This window comes from Lepidochelys kempii, chromosome 1 (genome assembly GCF_965140285.1).
Source record: "Lepidochelys kempii isolate rLepKem1 chromosome 1, rLepKem1.hap1, whole genome shotgun sequence".
NCBI lineage: Eukaryota > Metazoa > Chordata > Testudines > Cheloniidae > Lepidochelys > Lepidochelys kempii.
In genome coordinates, this window is record NC_136380.1 from 310,206,959 (window position 1) to 310,231,445 (window position 24,487).

At 41.3% G+C, this 24,487-nt stretch overlaps 1 protein-coding gene across 22 annotated transcripts in view; it reads right to left on the reverse strand.

Annotated features, from left to right (window-relative positions):
* Positions 1 to 24,487, reverse strand: part of CADPS2 (calcium dependent secretion activator 2) — a 593,917-nt gene that overhangs the window by 72,297 nt on the left and 497,133 nt on the right. For all 22 annotated transcript variants that reach the window (XM_073328224.2, XM_073328216.2, XM_073328214.2 and 19 more), the window contains one exon: positions 28 to 169. In XM_073328224.2, the coding sequence (XP_073184325.1) occupies positions 28 to 169 (142 nt within the window). The remainder of the gene's footprint in view (positions 1 to 27; positions 170 to 24,487) is intronic.

Genomic DNA, 24,487 nt, shown 5'->3' on the forward strand with positions numbered 1-24,487 from the left:
TAGGTTAGCCCTTCTATAAACACTTACTTGACAGGCTGCCAGGACTCTTGTTCAAGACCTCTATGAATGGACTGGGCAATAGATGATTCCATGAGATCGACATAGCGGACGACCAAGGGAACAAAAATTTCTTGCAAGTGCTTGTGAAACTGTCCATTGCACAAAAGTACTTTAAAAACAAACAAAAACAATTCTCAATTACTCAACAGGCTGTGATCCGATTTAATTAGCTATAGCAAAAGAAATCTCTTAAAATGTTCTGGTGTGTATGTATGTATATATATATATGTAGTTCTAAGAGCAGTGATAGCATGACCCAACCTCTGTAATGAATACCATGTCAGAAAAATTCCTAAGGGCTTTTCTTAAGTTTAGATTAGTTTTATTTTTCAGTAACTATTGTTTACATGAGGAAGACAACATAATAGTGACTGTTTATACCAAGGCTGAAGTTAGCCATTCCAGTCATTCTTGTTTTATATCAGGTAGTTTCTTCTACATAGTGTGACTGACTTGGAAAATAGTATGTTTGCTCATTCACAGATCATACTCTTGTATTATAAATGATAAGTACTGAATGCTCTACACACATACAGAATTAGGCCTCAATTCGGCAACGCACTTAAGCATGTGCTTAACTTTCACTATCATGAAATTTAGGCCAAATAGGGATGGATTTAAGATTGTGCTTAAGGGATTTGCTGAATCGGGGCTTAATAATTATATTGCCTTGATAGAATACTTGGATGCAAAGACAACAAACAAAACAAGTATAAACACTAGTAGTAATGAAATAATATTCCGTTATTATTTGTTATTTATATTACACTACAGCCCAAAGGCTGCAACCAAGATTGGTGTCAAATTTTGCCAGGCTGTATGCATACACATAGGCACACATGGTGCCTGCTACAAGAAGCTTCCAATACAATTCAAGACGAGAAGCAATGAGTGTGACAAACAATAGCAGGTGGTGCAAGAGAGAATGCGTGTGATGATTAATATTATGCAGAAGACTAGTGGGACACACGCTAACAATATGCTCCACTAGAAGATTCTGAATTTTAAAAAAAATCCTTATCCTCTCCTGTGCTCCCTTAATATCCTTCCACAGCAAGGTGGTGCGCTTTGGCTCACTGTTATTCTTATATTGTTTTATTTGAGTTTGTTTGCTTCTTCCATATAGATTATCCCCTTCCCAAACAGACTATCCCCAACCATCCTGCTACTTGTGGTTGTTAGTTCCTTTTAAAAATCTCTATATCACCAATATAATTAAATGTACATAATATATAGAAACAATCCCCACAACTCCCTCTGGGTTTGGGTCCCCATCATCTATTTATACTTCCCTCTGTCCCAGGGTAGGGGACCCAGAAGTATGATCACTTGTTCTGTACTGCTCAGGGAGACGGGGTGGGTTCCTGCAGGGGACAAGAAGGCAAAAAGCCATGATCATTTATGGTTTGTCTGTGGTCTGTATCTGTGAACGTGATGTTCATTGCTCACCACAGTGTTCACTGATCCTGCTCCCCACACCCTGTCTATCTCCAGACCCCATAAAGCAGCTCACCCGGCCCTGATCCTGCAAGACTTACACATATTTTAAACTTTATGTATGTGAGTGTGTGTGGAAAGTTAAATACATGCTTAAGTCTCTGCGAGGTCAGGGCCAGTCTGGAACTACTGACCTAGCAGGGCATGTCTACACAGCGATTTGAAGCCCACGGGTGCAAGCCTCCCAGGGGTCATGTTAGCACCCTAAAAATAGCTCTGTAGACAGTGCTTTGAAGTTGGGGCTGGAGTCGTCGGCCTCTGACAGACGCATGGAACTGCCACAGCTCTGCACTATTGTCCTGACTGTTGCAAGCACAGGATGCACAATCCTCTGGTGTTTGCAGAGCCGCAAGAAAAACTGCATCAGTGGTGATCACTTTAGATAAGCTATTACCAGCAGGAGAGTGGGGTGGGGGGAGAGAAAACCTTTTGTAGTGGTAAACACCCATTTTTTCATGGTTTGTGTGTATAAAAAGATCTTCTGTGCTTTCCACAGTATGCATCCGATGAAGTGAGCTGTAGCTCACGAAAGCTTATGCTCAAATAAATTGGTTAGTCTCTAAGGTGCCACAAGTACTCCTTTTCTTTTTGCGAATATAGACTAACACGGCTGTTACTCTGAAAAGTGGGGAACATGACAGTTTAATTGAGGACAGATTGCTGTGGGACAGTGAAAACCAACTCCAGGTTTTTGGTGGCATTGACGGAGAAGCAGCAAATGGTGGAGCACAACATCTGGGCCTCAAAGCAGGGACACCAGAATGAGAGCTGCACTGACAGCAGAGGAGTGAGCGATGATTGCAACATCGGATTGCTACTGGTGAGTTGTCATCCAAGTGCGCAGGGCCATTAATTGTGACTCAGAAATATGCAAGACACAGTGGATGGATCTATAGCAGTGGGGTTCCTGAACTGCGATGGAGTGATAGACAGCATGCAGAGTCCTATTTTGACACCAGTCCACCTTGCCCAAGAGTATATTAACAGAAAGGGTTACTTTCCTATAGTTATGCAAACACTGGAGATCATCAGAGACACTTCACCAACACTAGTTTTGGCTGGTTAGGAGAGCCATATCTTTAAGAACACAGTACTGTTCGGAAAGCTGCAAGAAAGGACTTTCTTTTCCAATTGGTGGATCACCATTGGGGATGTTGAAGCTCATGAAGCTGTCCACTGACCAACTTGACAGCAACAAGGAGAGATTCAGCTATTGGCTCAGCAGGTGCAGAATGACATGTTAGTGTACTTTTAGAAGACTGAAGAGATGATGGCATTGTTTACTCACAAGATTGGATCTCTAGGAAAAATATCCCAATGGTTATAGCTGCCTGCTGTGTAGAGTCCTGCCCAGATACAAAAATTTGGATCAGCATCCAATCTGCATCCACGGTAATTAAATTGTATCTGACCCACGATCTGCACTCCACCTTTTATATGTATCTGCATTCGCACCCACACCAGCACCCTCTAGAACAGTGGTCCTCAACTGGGCATCTCTGGCCCTATAGGGGGCCGCGAGCCTGTTTCAGGAGGGCCGTGGCCCCATAGGGCAGAAGCCCCAAACCCCGAGCCCACCATGGGGCTGAGGCTTGGTGCCCTGAGTCCCCCATGGAGCTAAAGTCTAGAGCCCTGGCACTCCCTCCAAAGGAGGGTGCCAGGGCTCGGGACTCTGGGCTTTAGCCCTGTAGGGGGCACCAGGGCTTGGGGTTCAGCCCCATGGGCAGCCCCCTGAAACTGCAGCCCTCCATTGAGTACCATTACTCTGAGCCCTGTGCAGAAAAAAAAAATTGGATCTGCATCCAATTTGCAAAGATGAGAAACAAAGAACTGCATCCGGGCTGCACGTATCTGTGGATGTAAAGCGGATATCCATGGATCTGCAGGGCTCTAGTGCTGCATCCTGCATAATACCTGTGAGGTAAAGTGGGAAAAGTTGCTTCTGGGGTGAAGGGCAGAGGCGGAGCAGCTGTCTGCTGAGTTTGAACAGCCAGACGCAAGGGCAATTAGAAGATCTCAGTGTGGAGCTATATGGCTGAGGGAGGCCTTGAGAGCATTTTAACAGTGTGCCATTGTAATGTACTGTGGTGGACTGTGCTGTACTTGGCCTGCAGTTCTGGGGCCTGTTAGGAATTGTGTGGTGCTTGGTGCCATCTGTGAATACAAAACTGTCGATGCACCTCTTAATTTTGTGGGTCTTGCTGTACATTTATGATTATTACACTGTATTTATTACTGAATGAATTATGTCACACTGTACAATAACAAGTAAGTGGGTGCATTCAGTACTGCAAGGCAGTCTGCAGCATATGTTGTGAACTAATAAAGATGAACTATTTCCCACAGAATAGAATTTTATTGAGTAACAAAATCAGTGTTAAAAATCGGTGCTACTTACAAGCAAATATATTAAAAACTTAATAAATTAACAGAACAGAATGTGATGTCTTGAGGGGGCCATTTGGGATCTGGGACAAAAATTGGGGATCAGTCCTGCTTTGAGCAGGGGGTTGGACTTGATGACCTCCTGAGGTCCCTTCCAACTGTGATATTCTATGATTCTATGATGTCCTGTTCCTTTAAATATTTGAGCACTCCCCCCACAGTGCAAAGCCTCACTTTCATGTTAGTTTCACTTTTGCTGCCAGAACAATAGTTTTGACAGCAGTGAGCTGTGGAGCTCCTCTGTGTCTGCATCTCCTTCTCAGCTGGGTGCAGACAGAACATTTGGTGGTGAAGGATTTCTGTCCCATGAGTGTCCTACGCTGCCTGTGCCTGACCAAGAAGAAAAAGTAAGCAAAGAATATTATAAAAAGAGGGGGAGAGTTCACCTAGAGGCACAAGGAGACAGATGGCTGCTTTTGCTGCTGGGACATCATGAACCAGACACAGAGAGAGGGGGAACTCACAGTAAAGACAGAACAAAGGGATAGGTTGCTGCCTGGAGCTACTGCAAACAAAGCACTGAGAGGGAAGTAGGCAGCCCTATTGGCTGACCACGTGCAAGCAGGCAAACAACTTAGCCTGCACAGGGGATGTACAGCCAGCAGAGGGAGCCCAAGTACATCCATAGGAAAAATTCTGCAGTCTGCACACAGCCAGAGGAGGCAGATTGTTCATTTGTTTGTCTTTCTGCACTAACAAAAAACAGTTTCCCTGTGGCAGAGAAGTAGTCCAGGAGGTGTGAAGTCTAACAGGAAAGTAGAGAAGTGGCAACTTTGGTGGGCAATTTTCGACAAAAAACGCGAATCATGGAAGGTGTACCTTGAACACTTTGAGCAGTTTATAACCCACAACACCATTTAAATGGACAGTGAGTTTCAACTTTGTTGACAGCGATGGGTCCCAAAGGCACATGGACAAGTGTGACCTATTGTCTCTCCGACTGTACCTGGAACTGCCATGTACATCACAATTACTGCACCAGCGCAGGAACATTTTTCTCCTACCCCATTAACGAAAACAGAATGATATCGGGGAAGTGGAGCGTCAGGAGCAGTTTGCTGCTGCTCTAAGGAAGTTGTCAGAGCACTGTCAGTTTGGACAAATATTAAGTGATGTCCTGCATGACCAATTTGTCTCTGGATTATGCAATATCAAGATCCAGAAGAAGTTATTGTTTGTATCAGCATTTACATTCAAGAAGACAGTTGACGTGTTGGGATGGTTGGTGTCTGTGCTTGGCAGTACCACCTAGTCATGGCAAGAGTCATCAGTTGCATCACCCAGTGGCGAGAATCAATAACCGCGTCCCCCAGGGGTGAGAGTTGAGCCCCATTGCCCAGTGGCTGGAGTCAATAGCCACAACGCCTAGCAGCTAAAGTCAGTGTCTGTATCGCCCAGTGGCGAGAATCAGTAGCTGGGGGTATGGGAACCTGGGCCCGCTCTGCTCCATTGGGTTCCAACCCAGGGCCCAATGAAACACTAATTCAAACTATGTGACCTAGGAGGTGGGTATCCTATGCCTGCTCCCTGGGCCACTTCCTATCCCAACTTCAGTTCCTCTGCTGGTGCCACTGGTTTGCTTCTGAGTTCCCCCGGGAGTCCTCTTTGGTTAAGATCTGGAGGCTCTTCCTCTCTCGGTTGGGATCATCATTGCTGTCCTCTGCTGTTGAAGCGCCTGCGGTGGCTTGGCCATGGGGCCTGATCCCAGCCACCTGGGGCCCCAGCGGCTTCTCGGCAGGAGCCTGCACCGTGTCTGCCTAGACTGAGCTGAGCTGCTCCTATTTGAGCTCAGCACCCATTGTAAGCATGCCCAACAGGATGACCAGGCATGGCTTTCTGGGTCCAGAACTGCTCCTTAACCCTTACTCCCCAGTGTTATACCACATCACATGAAGTAGCAGTCGCAAAGGAAACTGCAGAGAAAAATTTAGCATGAACTGAGTTCATTTTATGAGATGGCGAGATAGAGAATGTAAGGAATTTCCATGTGGCCAGTGTGCACAAATTGCATGCTGAGAAAGGTTGCTGGGCAGACCAGGTCATTTGGAGACAGTGCCAGTTGAAAAGACATATTGTTGTGACCTGCCAAACAGTTCAATGACCAGCAACGATACATCCAAGAAGACATCTGTGAAGACTGAACCTAAGAACAGGATGGCAGTTGAGAATTCATAATGCAGAAAAAGACAAAACCTCTAGTGACACTACCAAGACCTAACACCATACATGTTATCAGAAGCTGGAGTGAGAGATGGCACGTGGGTTACACTGTTGATTGAAGGAGTTCCTACAAGAATGGAGCTTGATATTGGAGCTGTTGTTTCACTGATGTCCGCATCTACCTATCACCGGACATTGTCACAAGTTTCTCTGGAAGAAACCTCCACATTTTTGAAGATTGACACCTAGAGCCCTGAAAATCTGAGGATATCCTCAGACCATTTTTGTGGATCGGATATGGATACAAATTTGGTATCCGCGAAGGAATATACCAGAAAGAAGTAGGTACCAAAAGGGATAGTCCAGGTGGAAATTAACCTAGATGAAGAATCAGTTGTATTACTCTTGTATGTGATTGAACAAAAGTATCCACCATTATTTGGTAAACCTTGGCTTGAGAAGCTCAAGGAGAATTGGACCAAGATCAAGGCAATCAGGAAAGCACCTTGAAAGCTTCCAAAAATACTGGGCAGACACTTCCAAGTTTTTGAAAAAGAGCTTGGACAGATAAGCAACGTGTCAGTGAAGCTCACTGTTAATTCTGACAGCCAGCCAAAATATTGCAAGCCCAGAGTTATGCCTTACAATCTAAAGCCTCTGGTAGAAGTTGATTAGGACTGTTTAGTGAACACTGAAGTCTTGTCACTGGTTTCACGTAGGGAGTGGGCTACACCCATCATGCTAGTGATCAAGAAGGAAGGCTCAGTCCAAAGTTGTGGCGATTTCAAAGTGATGCTGAATCTAGTTTTATGTGCAGACCAGTATCCCACTAACTCATACTGAAGGTTTATTTGTTTCAATAAATTGGGTTGGCTCAGTACATACTGACAAATGGAGATTGATCCAGCATCTTGTAAATATCTCACAATCAACATGTAAAAAGGCTTATTTTGTTATAACGGGTCACCTTTCAGTATCACATTGTCACTGGTCCTGTTTCAGAAAGCCATGGATGAGATCCTGATGGCATTGAATGGAGTTCAATGCTATTTGGATGACATCCATATTACAGAAAAGGATCAAGAGGATCATCTTCGAAATGTGGATGCTGTTTTGCAATATTTGAAAGATCATGAATTGGAAGTATGTCAAGACAAATGTGAATTTTTCAAACCTTCAGTTGAATACCCTGGACATGTAATTGACACCACAGACTTAATGAAATTGCCAGAGAAAGAGAAGGGTCGTTCTTGAAGTGCCATTGCCCGAGAATGTATCACAGTTGCTTCATTCTTAGGACTGCTTAACTACTATTGTATATTCCTGCCTAATCTGGCAACAGTCTTGGCATCTTTACATGAGCTGTTACAAACAAAGAAAAAATGGAAATGGGCTAAAGAGTGTGATTGTGCATTTAAGGAAGCAAAGAAACTGTTGACATCAGCCGAGGTTCTTATGCATTTTGATGCTTTGCTACCACTACAATTGGCATGTTATACTTCATGATATGTGGGAGCAGATCTTTTCCACATTTTTCCTCATGGCATGGAGAAACCAATTGCCTTTGCATCACAAACAGTCACTACTCTTGAGAAGAACTATGTGCAGAGTGGGAAGCTCTAAGCATTATCTTCAGAATTCTAAAGTTCCATATCTATTTGTATGATAGACATTTTACCTTGCTGATGGCTCATCACCATTACTTTCAATTTTTGGACCAAAAGATGCAATTTATCATTAGCTGCTGCTTGTATGCAACAATGACATGGCTACTTTCAGGTCATTCTTACATTATTCAATTCCATAAAGGGACTCAAGCACGGCAATGCTGATGGGCTGTCATGCCTAAGCTCTAGTCAACCCAAAGAAACTGCAGATAAAGTGTTCTGTCTCCATTTGATGTATAGGTTGCCCATCACTAGCACAGAAATCAACAAAGAAATGACGAAGGATGGTGCGCCTTCTCTTGTGAAAGGAATGGTGCTACACAGTATAGTGCTGTATCATAAGAATCAGGTTTACACAGTTTCTGTCACATCAATGTGAATTATCTATAAATCATAGCTGTATTTTATGGGGAATGTGAGTGACTGTTCCAAAATCATTTCAATCTCAGGTTTTAGAGGTCATGTTGGCATTGTACTGATGAAGGCCGCAGCCCAGAGTCATGCCTGGTGGCTGGGGATCGACAAAGATATTGACAGACAGGTGAAGTATACTAATGTCACTAAATTCAGCACAATCCTGGCTCAGTTCATCTACATCCTTGGTCATGGCCTCAGACTCCTTGGATACATATTCATGTGAACTTTGCCAGATCTTTAGAAGGTTATATTATTTTCATTGTAGTTGATGCTCATTCAAAATGGCCAGAAGTTTTCAGAAAGACTTCTAAGACTTCTAGGCTGAAAGGCCTAGGTTAGTGCCAGCTATATACTGATCAAATATGGCACAGGAAGCAACTTCTTCACACTGCTCAGCCAGTGTTGCCCAGCCCCATCCTGGATGGATTGTCTCCAGAGACTGATAGGGTTGTTTCGGTTTCTGTGCCCAAGCTGCTAAGATCTTTGGACATCTTTGTACCTTGTTTAGCCAATTTGGTTTACCATTACAGTTGGTGAGTGACAATGGACTTTAATTCTTTTCTGAAGAATTTCAGAGGTTCCTAGCTTCAAATGGAATTCAGCATGTACCTTCAGCTCCTTACCACCCTGCTACAAATGGACACTTTGTACAGACACTTAAACATACCTTAAGAGCTAATAAATCTATTTTGAATTGTCAGCAGAAAGTGGACAATTTCTTCCTTGTCTACAGGAACACATCACATGCTACTACCATACAGTCACCTGCAACTCTTTTCTTGAAGTGATCTTTGTGTGCTTGTTGGGACCTGCTACATCCTGAAATTGCTTCACATGTAGCGACTTCCCAATCTATGCAAATCGATCAACTACATGAGACTTGTCATCACTTTTTTTCAAGTAGGAGACTTGGTGTGGACTTGAAACTACAGATGTGGAGTGAAATGGGTACTGGAGAACATGTAAAATGGATGGGACCTGTTTCATTCGTGGTAAAACTGTCTGATGGTATTTTATGGAAATGACATATTGACCATTTGCAGCCTCGACTAGTACCGGAGTCCAGGGATGTTCCAGTAGGACTTTCTGTTCCTCTGATCGAACCTCCTTCTGTTACAACTCCTAATTTCAATGACTTGTTGGAAGAAACTTTGATACCAGATCCAGTTGATTCCATAGCACCGAGTGTTCCTCTTGTTCAGGACACATTGCCATCACACATTATCCCAAGAGAATGCGAAAACTAGTTGTGTGTCTGAATTTATAAATTGTTCAGTTAGTGAGTTGCTATTCCAGGGCAGAATAATCCTGTGCAATTTGAGAGTCTGCAACAGTCCACCCTCAACTTTTAGCTAGGTTATATAGTGTTTCATGTCAACCGCGTAAATGATAATGTATATATATGTAGGAAGTTTTTTAAAGTAGGGTGGAGGAATCTGTTCTGTTCCTTTATATGTTTGCACGCTCCTCCCTCCCCAGTGCAAAGCCTCACTTTCGTGTTAGTTTCAGTTTTGCTACAAGAACAATAAAAAGTTTCCACGGCAACTTGCTGTACTTAAATGTGTATCTCCTTCTCTGCTGGTCCAGATGTAACACAGAACTAAATGGGAAAGAACATCCTGGTGTGGAGTGGTAAGTATCAGTATGAGTCCCCTGATGCCATGGGGAACATTGAGTGAGTGGGTGCAGGGAGGTGCTATAATGGAGTTCCCCATAGACTGCAAAGGGAAGTGAGCCCGGGATTGTCAATCTGTACATCCGCAGGAGTCTGAAGCATCTGTGTTTGTTGCTGGAGAAGCCCCATTATGCCTTGGTGTATCTCCCTCTCCTTTTTCTGCAGGGATTCCAGTGCCTTTCTCCTGTCCGCTCTTTCCTTCTCCATACAATCTGAAATATTCACCCTCCAGGTCCTCTGCTCACGTTCCAATGCAGCACTGGTTTGCAAGATTTTGCTGAACATTTCTTCTCAAGATCTCTTCTTTTCATTATCTGGAGCAGGCAGTCCCTGGGTGTGCAGGGGGAAACCCTCAAGGCTGCAACCACAGCAGCTACTACTAAAACAGACAGAGGTATCATTGTCAGTATAGTCACGATAAAAAGCAAAAGTCAAGATTCAGAACTCCCTTCCCTTGCTCCTCTAAACAAGACATGCTTATTGGCACTTCTGCTTTGGAGTGCTTGTGCATGGCACCCTTCACAGCACCAGCCATGCTGACTTTCGCCTACCAGGGTGAGTGAAATGCGGAGGGAATTGCTCAGTTGCATGAAACTGAGTATTAGGCAATGGCACTAAATAGTGGTACAATTTTCCACAGATGGTGGTGATTTTAGCTGATATCATGGAGAACACAGTGGCTGCTGGTGTCCCGCAGCTGCTTGGGTTCACGTGCCACTTCCCTGTTTATTGCAATGGTGCCTGCTAAAGTTATGGCAGACTGGCATGGGGAAGCATCCTACGACGGAGGAAGAAATAAGGCTGCCATCCCTAGAAACCTTCGGGAGAAGATTGCAGAGTATCTCCATGGAAGTTTCATCCAGATCTCTCAGGAAGATTCAAGGGACAAACTACATAAACAAACTGCTCAACATGGCCACCCCCAGCTAACAGTTCTAGGGAATGAAAAGCAGATAACGCTATCTCTCTCTTTGTTGTAGCACTACCTCTCTAGTATGAGTAAATTAATTAAAAGTCAGTAGCTGTGTCTTGCTAAGTTGGGGGCACCATCAGTATATCTTTGTACGAGAAATACATTTACACACTTACCCGAGGTTCCTTCCCCCACAGCGGACTTTCCCGTGCTTGATTGCCAGAACTGACTGGACTGTGGTAGAGCCTCAAACAGATCCTGGTTTGCGGCATAGCTGTACCCCCAGTCACATGTCCCCCATGCTCCTCCTCATCCTCTTCCCCTGGCGTGAGGATGAGGAGGTCTGTGTTTCGGGTTCCTTTGAGGTATGCATGATGCTCTGTGGGGTGCTGCTGGGGTCTCCACCAAATATGGCAGCAGCTCTTTGTAAAAATGACAGGTCTGCGGCTCAGCACCAAGTTGACTGTTGGCCTCCCTGGCCTTCTGGTATACCTGCTGCACTTCCTTTGCTTTCGGGCAGCACTGCTGCTGATCTCCATTGTTGTCCTTCTCTTGCATCCCCTGTGCAATCTGCTCATTGATGTCCACACTTCCATGACTGGTCCATGGCTGTGCCTGCACAGCCTCATCTCCAGCATCCCCTGTCTATTCCAAGCCAGAGCGCATCTGAAATGTGTAGCCAGGATGCACACAACAGTGGAGAGCTGCTAGGTGTGCTCGCTAAGCTTGGCAATCAGGAAAAGGCATTTCAAAAAATCTTGGAGTCTCAAAGAGGGTAGGGGGGAAGGCTTCTGGTCTCTATGAGCCCTGCATGGTAGAGTTCACAGTTGTGACCAGCCTCAGGCATTGTGGGACAGCTACCGAAGGACTGTTAGGATCAACACAGCTAATGCAGTGTCTACCTTGGCATTGTGTCAACCTCAATACATTGACCCTGGCTCAATGCCCTTCGGGGAGGTGAGGTTACTGTGTTGCCAAAACGGGGCACTTACACTAGTGGGAGACAAATTTTACGTGCAGACACCTGCACAACTAGGTTGATGCAAGGCTGCTTACGTCTGCATAACTTTGTAGTATAGACCAGGCCTTATTCTGTGCCTCAGTTACTTGTCTGTAAAATAGGGATACATAGCACAGCTCTACCTCACAGACCATTACGATGCACTGTGAGATCTCCTGACGAAAAGTGCTATATAACGAACAGGCAGTGTGATTATTACTACTAGAACTACCACCACTGCTCTTTCCTCCCTGGAGGATGTTGGGGCCTTCTCAAAGGAATACTCCTCTTGGGAAATCCTTTGGTGGAGTACATCTGGAACAGGTGGGGGCTTCTGCACAGGAGGATATGCCGCCCCTCTCCCATTGCTGCCAGCAGCATCAGGGGGTGTCACTGCTGCTGAGTGTCTGGACGCAATTTGTTGTTTCAACCATCAGAAGACAATACTTATTTTCTTTAAAAAGGACAGATATAATTAACCACCCTTGCATTCCCCTCCTTGCTAAGCTGTGCAAAGTATTATTTTTAGAAGTGCTAATAATTTTTAACTACTTAGCTTCAGCATAATTATTTTTATATTTGGTATCAAATTTGATGCCCATTCTAGAATCACTTAAAAGCAGACTGTAAGCTTTTTGTGTTTGTATATTTTTAAAATCAGCATAACTGTGATCCATAATAATACAGAAGAAAGGGATTATATACTAACCCAATGGTGCCTAATACATACAGATAGCAGGTATGAAGCCCAAGGATTACCCCAACAACAAAAAATTGATCACTAGCCTGAGACATAAAAGATGGGCGGTTCAGAATATCTACCAGAATAATTTTCAAGGAGGAGATCTTGAGCAAGACAAGCCCAACACTGTTGAGACCTTTAAAAAACAACAGTGCCAGTTTTAAATCAACATTAATTGGCAGTCAATGCAGACAATGCAAGGCTGGCATAATATAATCACAGTTGCTTGAATGGGTGAGCAAGCATGCCACTGCTTTCTGAACAAGCTGTAGAGATGCTCTGCTGCATGCCCTGCTCAGATAGAATTACAGTAATCAAGCCTCATGGGCAGGAGGACATGTGTTGTGAGGATATTGTGAGGCTGCAATGGGATTAGAAAGGGCACAGCAAGTACAAATTGTGCAACTGAAAAACCCCATTTTCATATCAAGCCAATGCTTGGCTTTGTCGGGAAAAGAATTGTGTAAAGTGATGCCAAGATTTTTAACATGACTCTACCTCCAAACAAATCTTTCTACAAGTGGGGACATGAAAGAGGAGTGAGCTTTCTCATACTGTTAACACAGCAGTAAGCCTTTTATTTTCCCAGGGTTGAGGACATGGCAGCTCTGATGTATCCCTCTAGAGAATTCATTCAAGCATTCCTCCAGGGCAGAGAATAGACTAGCAGGGCCATGGGACAAGCGGTATAATGCTGAGGATCATCAGCATACTGATAAGACCCTACCCAATGGTTAGAAATGAGCTTACCAAAAGGTATCACCTGTACATCAAACAAGATGGAAGACAAGAGAGTTCCTTATAGGAATGCCACACTGCAAATTCCTCAGGGATGTCGTGCAATTGACCATCAAGTACTGACTTGCTCCTATATTATAGGTATGAGTGGAACCACTAGAGGGCAGCTACAGACACACCAGCAAAGTCTCTCATTTGCCAAAGTAACAACTGAATGAGTCCTATTTACTTGGCTGCTTGTATCAAAAGCTGTTCAGAGTTCCAGTATGACCAAATAGACTGACCTAATTTAAAACTAATATCATCATCCAACTAAGCAACAGTGCTAGATCAGTTTGGAAGATAATCCATAATAAAATCCTAGCATGCTGCCTCTTTGCACAACAGATCTGGCAATAGACGGCCAAAAATCACATGCTGATTGTAAGTTACTGTTTCCACTTTAAGTAAATAGGACTCATTCAATGAGAGTTAAAGGGATTTGTCAAAAGAGCTTAAAATAAGGAAACTTTGTCCAAGGAAAGAGTAATCCTAGCACTTATCTTCAAGCCATTCTCCTTTTTCTAGTCAATTCACCCATCCCACATTCTCTGTGCATGAAACCATCCTACATTCACATAGCACAACACCACAAAAATGACGTACCAGAGTAAAAAAGACAAAACAGAAATACTTCATATGTACTCTTCCAAAGCTGATTTTGGGAGCAGGAAAATCCTAAGGAAGATCCAAGGAATACTGAAATTAAAAATAAAAGCTACTTTTACCTTATCCTTCTTGAATGTTCTAAATATAGTAAAATATAACCAGTGATCGCAAGACCAGTTTCAAATAGCATTAGCTATTGCAATGTAAACAATACTGCAGCACTGGAATAAGGCTTCACCTCCAGAACAGGGGAAACAGACTACATTGCTCATGTAGGATAAGAATTATGAGGGGCTGATTCTGATCTCACTTACAACAGTGTAAATCAGGAATAACTCTAAAGTCAGTGGAGTTAAGCCATCCTCTGAAGAAAAGGGACAGGAAAATTGTATGAGTTTCACAAACAGAACCCCCCCACACACATACCCTGCACGCATGCACAAAGAAAGGGCCTCTGCAGAACTGAAAGGAAGGAAGAATGATGCAACTTAATGTCAACCTCTCTCCCACCGACTAAAATTGTCCTATTTTTGCAGATAGTCTAAAAATTATCCTGCCACCGCAATGGATTCTCTAAGAAGGCCTCATCAGGCCCTGCTGGCATATATGCTTTCTTATTCCATGTTACTGTAAACGGATGATAATTGATTATAATAATTGTATTGTATTTTTAATTAACAGTATTAAAAATAAGTAGGATTCGGGGCACTGGAACAATTTTTGTAGTGGGGGTGCTGAGAGCCATTGAACCAAACTGTAAACCCTGTATATAATGGAAACCACTTCAAGCCAGGGAGTGTGGCAGTACCCCCAGCACCCCTGGTTCCAGCACCTATGGTAGGGTTCAACAAGAAAATGAACTTAGGGATCAGTGTTCTATGTGTGGCTGTTGAAAATGGTCCAGTAAACTGGAAAGAAGAAAGACAGCTTATATTGCATTTTTGTAATTTTCTATGAAGAATACTATGTTTTCAAACCTTTAAATGGCTCAGCTGTTATTCACACATTGGCAAAATCTGCTAGTGTATCTTCTCATTCACACAGGAATCTGTCTGCATGTGCAAAGGGATGTAACCATGATTTTTGTAGATGTATTAGTGGAAACAGGCTTCACATTTGACCTAAATGTATTTTAAGGACAAAGAAACTTTTAAAATTCTCTTACCCTGTGCTAATGAGACCACAATTAAATTCCTATTTAAAAGATTAAGCAAAACAAAAGGCTCACTCAAGAATTCTTGTGCATCTAAAATGCTCACTCAGCCAGCAGGAGTTTTGGGAACCCAAGTAACTCTTTTGCCTGAAATTTCCTATAGAACTATTTAATCAATGATCAGCATTAAATTTTAGTGACCCAAAAGTACAGCTCTGAACTAAAAGGAAGGTTATGGTACTATAGCTAATTTTTATCAGGCATGGGCCAAAATATCTGAATCCTTATACTCAGGATAGATTTCCATTAACTGGGAATTTTTCCTGGTATAAGAACTCTAGGATTTGGTCCTAAAGACTTTAAAATCCAAGTCAGAAAACTCTCATGGGAGTGCCAGTTGGTATTATAGATCTATCATACACAGGTCAGGCTTCAAATTATTGCTCCACTTGCCTGAAAACAAGCACTTCAAACATCACACACTGTTTCAGAGAGAGAAATGATCAGTAACAACAATAATGACTTTTTCAAGGAGATCATCTTCTCAGTGAGGCATTGTGCTGGTCAGTGAATCACAAATCTGATTTATCTCCTCACCCACATACTGTAGCAGATGTACAACTTGTCATTTTAGATTTTTAATATTTAGTGCCACCAACAGATTTCTGAATCTGCTTATCCATTTCTACCATAACCAATCAACTACTTCATTGTCATGGGTATTAAATACCAACATTTTGTTCACATCCATGCCAATCTGCTGTTTTGTTTTTTTGTGATTCTTATTTTTTTCCTTCTTGTATTATTATATAATTTTCTTTCAAACTTTTATTTAATGTATTACTTTCTTCTTCTTTTGTTCTGTTAACCTGTTACTGCAGATTCCGTTATTAATTTCCAATAACTAACAATGGTGCACACAATGATGTCTGCCACAATTTCTCATGAGTTATTTTTTTTTACCCTTAAAGATGGCCACTACCGTTCCCCTTCTGAGACAGCAGATGACTTTGTTGTAGTTTTACTAGAGTAAAGAAAATAAACAATAGAAGTCATACCTTCCTTCTCGCTCCCCTCTCAAATGAAGACCTTCCCACATACATAACCATCCCTTGCTCCCTCCCTCTGTTACATGTGGGAAGAGCTGCCTCTCCTCCTTACCCACAGCAACATCAGAGAGAGGAGGAGTACTTGTGGCACCTTAGAGACTAACAAATTTATTTGAGCATAAGCTTTTGTGAGCTACAGCTCACTTAATCGAATGCATCCGATGAAGTAAGCTGTAGCTCACGAAAGCTTATGCTCAAATAAATTTGTTAGTCTCTAAGGTGCCACAAGTACTCCTTTTCTTTTTGCGAATACAGACTAACACGGCTGCCACTCTGAAACCTATCAGAGAGAGACTCACACTACTTGTCCATCTCCCCTGTCTTGCCAGCTTCACTGGTCCTACTCTCCCCAACTATACCTCACATGACTTGCGCAAGCAGTTACCAACTGATGTATTGGCTCCTACCAGTGAGGGTAAATTGGGTATGTTGGAAGGTACCCCAAAGGGTCAAAATTCTTGTGAGAGGAAGTTGAGGTGAGGTAGAACTTGCTCCTTCAAAAAGAAACCCTATCCTAGCCCCATCTTTCAGAGGACAAAAGCAGTCACTCTCCTTGGCAGAGTACCCAATAGCTGATCCCCCAAAACCTTCAGCAATGGACAGCTTTCACCTGGGTTAAACATCGGAGAATTAGCAAGCAATTAGGTAGAGCTCTAGGGCAAAAGCAGAGAGCTTGCAGGGCACTAAAAATTCACTACAAATAAAAAGAACCCCAAGCAAATACCAGAAGCACTGCTGTCATAAACATAAAGGGAAGGGTAAACCCCTTTAAAATCCCTCCTAGCCAGAGGAAAAATCCTCTCACCTGTAAAGGGTTAAGAAGCAAGGATAACCTTGCTGGCACCTGACCAAAATGACCGATGAGGAGACAAGATACTTTCAAAAGTTGGGGGGAGGGGGAGGGAAAAACAAAGAGTCTGTGTGTGTGATGCTTTTGCCAGGGACAGAACAGGAATGGAGTCTTAGAATTTAGTAAGTAATCTAGCTAGATATGCGTTAGATTATGATTTCTTTAAATGGCTGAGAAATTAAGCTGTGCTGAATAGAATGGATATTCTTGTCTGTGTGTCTTTTGGTAACTTAAGGTTTTGCCTAGAGGGATTCTCTATGTTTTGAATATAATTGCCCTGTAAGGTATTTACCATCCTGATTTTACAGAGGTGATTCTTTTTTACTTTTTACTTCTATTAAAATCCTTCTTTTCAGAAACGGAATGCTTTTTCATTGTTCTTAAGATCCAAGGGTTTGGGTCTGTGTTCACCTACGCAAATTGGTGAGGATTTTTATCAAACCTTCCCCAGGAAGTGGGGTGCAAGGGTTGGGAGGATTTTGGGGGGAAAGACGTTTCCAAACAACGCTTTCCTAATAAAAATAAACCCAGATAAATGTTTGGTGGTGGCAGTGGAAGTCCAAGGGCAAAGGGTAAAATAATTTGTACCTTGGGGAAGTTTCAACCTTAGCTGGTAAAAGTAAGCTTAGGAGGTTTTCATGCAGGTCCTCACATCTGTACCCTAGAGTTCAGAGTGGGGACGGAACCTTGACAACTGGGAAGATTTGAAGGTCTTTAATCCATCCTTTTATGATGTCTACATAGGAAGGAGTTTGAGATTAATGGACAATGTTAATTGCCAAAGCCAAACACAGCAACTGGGTTATAATGGATAACTGCATGTGACTGATTTTTTTTTCAAATAAATTACTCAGTTCGACATGATATATTGTGTAAACATGTAGTTGGCATGGAACTGATTTAGAACAGTTGGGGTGCTGTTGTATTTTTAACCTGACACCACTTCAAGTTGTGTTCAATCATATATAGGCACTCCATAAAGTTAGGTTTAAAGGCTCAAAAGCTTCTTTATTCATAATGCCACTATTAAAAAAAATCCACCTGACTTAAAAATGATTGAACTGGTTTGTCTCACACATGGAGATGTTACATGCCAAGTTCTTGCACATCCCAAGTATTTTGTGATGAATGATAGCCCCTCATGAAACATGGGCTTCAATGTTTCATGTAGAAATGCTGACACAACCTCAGCTATACTAGCATGTTCTCATCAATAACATTTTCTGTGTAAATCTATGCTTCCTTTCTTACAGATACCCACATGCCAATGTACATTCCACTCACAATCACACAACAGACAGTTGTGCATTGTCAATGCCCTTTTTTTTAAAGGACGTGTAGCCTGAGGCATGAGTGCGAGCTTTTCCTGTCCCTCCATTTGGACTAATAAGAATGTTCTAGCATTATTCCTTTAACCAACAACAGCCATTATGACAACATACATCAGGAAGCAAGCCCTCAGTGTGTGGCCTTTTTTAAGTTGGCTGCGGTCATATTGCCCACTGGGGTTGTAAGGTTTACTCAGAGCAGCTTTACAGATATTTTCATTGAGCAATACTTTATGGGGAGCACTTACTTGCCTAGAGACCACATGAGTTAACAGCACAGCTTTCCTAGTTTCCACTAATCTGGAAAAGTGCCTGTGTCAGCAAGTAATGCAGCAATAATGCCAGGCAACAATACATTGAGTGATGCCAGAAAGGAGAGAGAGATGCAGCTAGGATTAAATGGGACCTTGGATCAGAGAGAGATTTCTTGGGAAGGAAACTAATTGAAAGGTGAGACAATTTTTACATTCTTCCAAAATGCCTAACCCCTTCCCCAAATAAACCAAATATAACCTCTCTTCATGCTTACACATGATCTGGAGGTAGCAACCTGTGCTAGCAGATGATGAAACCAAGAGAGATCTATTCATGGTGAAATCATCCGAAATAAAGAGAGATCTATTCACAGCTTTTTTGAGGTACTAAGCACAAAAGTAGACAGCCTATCAACTATATCAAATGGGAACAAAAAACCAAATATGGTCCCATAGTATATGCCCATGACTGGAATAAGCCAGGCAGGTAGGAGAAGCTTAATAAAGATGCACTAAAATGTAGGGTTTCAAACTATAGTTTACACAGACCATGCAAAAATAAATAGATACATAAGATGGAAGATATAGGTTCTATTCCCAGCTCAGTTTCTACCCTGATAAGTGACCTTGAGCATGTCAACTCATTATTCTGTGCCTCAGTTTCTCCATCTGTAAAATAATGATAATTATAGTTCTTTATAAGGTGCTTTGAGCTCTGGATGAAAGGTTCTAAATTTACACTAGGCATTATTATTATTATGACTAATAAATTTGAAGGATCAGTACTACTTTCTTTTCTACAGTTGTTAGCATTAAATATAAAACAATGGGTAAGAGCTGAGAAAATACCTGAAGTCCGGCAGTGGTCTTGCAGAAAATATAGTAGTAAACATGTTATGAAAGACTATAAGCAGAGCTCAGGCTGCACAGGAAATCCTAATTTTATTATGATCTGTATCTTTATTATTTTTTTAAAAAATGGAATTTCTGTCATGTTTTAAAAAGAAAATCTCACAATATATATAACTATCTGTCAGACAACAGAATGCTGTGTACAGTCAAATATGCAAAAGTAGGAGTTGCATCGTATGAACATCTTTCCAGTCCTGCCCCCTTCCATATATACTCCAAATGTATTGTATGAAAAGAACCAGACCTCCTTGGGAATCCAACCCCCTCTCATATGCGCTCTTACCTATACAAGGCTCATTTGCACTCTGCCTCCCTCCCTGTACACTTTCTCTAATTATACAAAAAGACACAGCAGAGCTGACAGACTTTCCAAAGCTATGTTCACATGCGCAGAACCAACAGAATCCCAGCAGATCATTAAGAGATTTTGTGACAAAATTCAGTGCAGATGTGCAAAGTATATTGTTCAAATCTTTACACTTTGACTATTCACAGCCAATTTACCAGATCACTGAAAAGAACATCTGCCAAATGTCTATTTTCACTGGGCCAAATGGTAATTTTAACCATCTATTATACAGTGTTCAAAAAAGTTCAACATTTTTGTATAATGGGAAGACAGGACATCTTTCCAGTCTTCATTTTTGAAAATATTGTTTTGTTCAAGCTTAAAAAAATATACAAAAAAGAAATTACCCATGAACGGAAAACAAACTTCCCAAGTTTCAACTGCACACACACACAATGCAACAATTATACACAAATGCAGATGGAATTCCTTTAGAATGGACACATTTGTGCTACGTGCTCTGCCTTTTATATTGAATGTTCATATATGCTGACTGTTCTAGGAAATTCAATCCTGTTTGAACTACATAATAATAATAAGGTGGAAGGGTGGAGGGGGGGTGTTGGGAGGGAGAGAAGCATTTTGTCCAGTACATTAAAATGTTACAACTGTTAATAATTTTTTCTCAGTTTTCTTTCCTGTGTTAATATGGCATGCTGTAGAATAAAAGATAATTCTGTGATGTCTCCACAGCACACACTATAGGAGGTTAATTATAAGGAAATTGATATTTCTTAATGAGTTTCCAACATGATTTTCTGGACACATTTATAAACTATCTACCTATATTTTCAGAACATTTTATTGCATAATGTTCTTATAATGAGTCTTCTCCTGTATTTTTATGCTATACAATCCCTCAATTAAACTGAAGACATATATACAATAGCACGCACAGTGCAACTTTATTTTAGATAGCTTCTTTCATACAAATCATGTCCTAAAATAATTTATACAAGTAAATACTTAAAAATACAATAGAGAGAGGGAGAAATTAAGCTATATAGAGACAAAAATATAGGCTTTTGGTTGAGATCGGAAATTAGATGGGCAGGTGCAGAAAGGCCATTCCACGCAGAAAGCAAGAACTGCAAAGAAGGCTTTCAAAGCAACAGTACTAAGACTGTGAGCCAGATCCTGGGCTTTGCACTTTGGCAGTAGAAAGAGCCAGGAAAGCTGGCCAGCCTGGGGTTCTGAATAACTGGCCATCTCTTTCACTCCATGGCTTAGGGGCCTAGAAAGAAGGGGCACACTGGAGAATCACTGTGCTCTGGCAAGTTCTCACTCGCGTACCAGAACCTCAGGTCCATAACCAGCGAGAGTAGTTTAAAGCCAACCTGCAGCTGCTGTAAACTACATAGGTGCTGGTGTAGATTTGGCCCTGGGACTTGGGGCTCAAATAGCCTCTTTGCAGATGCAGTCTTCAGTGGTACCTAATGCTTACTGGATACAGCTGAGGATTGAACTCTGCATGTTCATACCAAGGGTAGACCAAAAAATATTATCTGCTACCTATTCTTATCAAGAAGCAAGACAAAAAGAGAAAACTTAATTTGCTTCTCTTTTACTCTGTGCAGAACAACAACACGAGGAATTTTTCTCTTTTCTGCTTTTTGCTAAGTTAATGGCCGCTGTGCTTTGATGCATTTTGCTTGAATTTGTGTAGCACCTTGTGTTCTACAGAAGAAACTCAAAAAATGGATAAAGTTTGTAGGGTAAGAAGCTCACGAAAGCTCATGCTCAAATAAATTGGTTAGTCTCTAAGGTGCCACAAGTACTCCTTTTCTTTTTGCGAATACAGACTAACACGGCTGTTACTCTGAAACCAGTATATTTATAAAGACTATACATTCATTTTTCTGTAGTCTTTCTGGCACCATATTTTAGTGTCATGTTTATAAAAAATAATCTTGCATGAAGATCTGCTTAAAGGCTATAATTGTTAGTTAGATTATTTCTATACTGTTGGCAGTTCACACATGTCAGATTCATATGAAAACTGATTCCTGCATCTCAGATTTAGAGCTCATTTAAGGCTCTTGAGATAGAATAACATGCAGGTGTCAGCCCTCCAAATTTCAAAGGTTGAAGATTAACCTAATATGCAATATGGTGACCTAACAGTTCTTCATTTGAAAGAAATCTGAAAAATAATCTCTGATACAGCCTCAGAGAGAGAATAACCCAGTGGGATTTCTACCTCTTCATTTCCTAATGAGTTTTTCGATAATGAGAGGTGACTTTGTCAGTCACTCTGGGCTCTATTATGGCTAATTTGACTCCACTTCACTTTCTCTGTTAATTATTAACACTAGCCTTTTTATCCTCATGAGACCACATTCCAGTTTCTCTCTTTTTAGATTTTTATGAGCCTATCTTTAGGAAGGCAAAAGTCTTCGGGAATAGGTTTTCACTTAGTGAGGAAGCTAGAATATTTATTATTCGTTTAGGGAGACCCTGTGAGATTGATTTTTAGAAGCATGGCATGTTCTTTCTAATAGCTTTAATGTACTAGCAATGTGCAAGGGCTGTTAATTAAAGAATAAGAATCATGGTATGTTTCACTTGGGAATCTGTTCCTGGGAGAATGGTCATTTGCCACTTGCTAGCATATCCACCGATTAAAAGGTGACTAGTTCCAGGGGTTGCTTTTCAATAGCACTGGAAAAAAAAAAGATACAGTTTTCCAGATGGCTTTCACTTGTCAGAAATGGTCACTTACTATATCTTTTGCCATTAGGAGAACTGTGGAAAATAGTATACAGGTGTGGCATTTATTTCTTGGAGTAGCTGCTACTACTTGTTCTTTCAGTTACATTTTACAACCCTGCTGATAATTATTTTGTCATGAAAACAAGATTTCCTCCAGTTTTAATAATATGTCTTTACTGAGACTGTTTCCTTAGTAATGATTTAAAGTAATTATCCATTTAATCTCTTCAGAGAAGAAAAAGCAAGCAGTAGCCTTCCAACAGTCTTTTCTTATGTAAGCGTGGAGCTAGAGTTGTTTGTATTGCTTGTGTTATTCTGGAAATCAGCAGGCAAGGCAGCCCACGTTGTGTAATAAGAGGGTTAGTTATAACTCTGCTGTCACAAACCCTGCCTGAAGGCCAAGAATATCATCCTGCAATAAGCTTCATTTCCATTGGTTCCGGAAACTTAACTTGCTGTAATGGAACCCAATACCAAGTTTATAGATACCACTGGCTGAATAAGATTCAAACAACCCTACCCTAACAAAATTACACATCACAAAATCCAGCACTATGATTGTAATCCTTGTTGGCAGTCTCAACACAGGCACCAAGGATCAAATGGGCACAAGGAGGAAACTACTCCTACACGACTTCAAGTGTTCCTGTGAAGTTAAGGTTTCAGCACATTTACATGGCAGAGTTAGGAAGTCTTTGTTGCTGATGTCTACACTGTACCTATCCTAGAGAACTTCAAAGGGAGCAACCTCCAGCACCTTCCACAAAACCACAACCAAAAATAAAGAAAACAGTAACAAAATAGACACATCTTCTCTCACTAAGGAACCCATGTAAAAAGACAACTACACAACAGGAGTGTAGCATTTAATATATTGCTAACTGCCAATTAATGAAAACACAATTAAGTACTCATGAAAAGACGCAGACAACACTGGACTCTAAAGTCCTTTACTTATCCACAAAACATATACTGACCAGGCAATATATGATCCTACATTGCAGTACCAATAGTTCTCAATTCTAAATAGCTTTTAGGATAAGAAGGTAGTTAAGGCGCCATGTCTATTCAGCCTCTGGCATCCTGAGGAGTCTGCCATCCAGGGGACTAACACCAATTGCAATGCTTCTTTTTGCGATATGGATGCCCCTATGGTTGCACTGAGATCACCTACTTATTTCACTCAGGCACTCCGAAGCTGATGGTAACAGTACTCTGTTATAAGCAATGTGGGTTGTTGCAGCACCTCTGATCTCTTAATGGAAGTCCCAGTATTCCACTTCCAATCCCCTAAATCATGCAGCTTTAATCCATAAAGGACATTCTGATACTGGTTTTTATATGCTTGATAATAACATAAACAGAAAATAATTTTAAAAACTAGTTTGTTGAGCATATGAATCGTGTAAATACAAACAAAAATTTAAAGCTTGAAATGAACTGAGACATGGAATAAAAACAGCATTTTGCCTTCCCTTAATAATGAAGGAAAACTGTGCCTTTTATCTTTCTATTTAAAAACAGCACATCAATTATTTTCTGAATGTTGCCTTAAAATGTTTGAAAAATAATCTGCATGTAAAATAAAGTACAACTTATGCTTTTTAATTTAACTTACTTCATTTTCTAAAGTTTCATTGATATTCTCTGTATATTTCCACATGTAAAATCACCCCCCAAAAGATCATGTTTAATATCTGCATATTAGATTATTTAGCTATTATAAAAGGAAAACCAGCTCACTCAAGACAAATAAAAGCAAGAGCATTGTATTTCATAACCAATATGTCCTCAGTTTTGGGCAAATACAAATGGTGTAAATTAAAAATCTCTTTCAGTCTGATGTATATGCCTAACT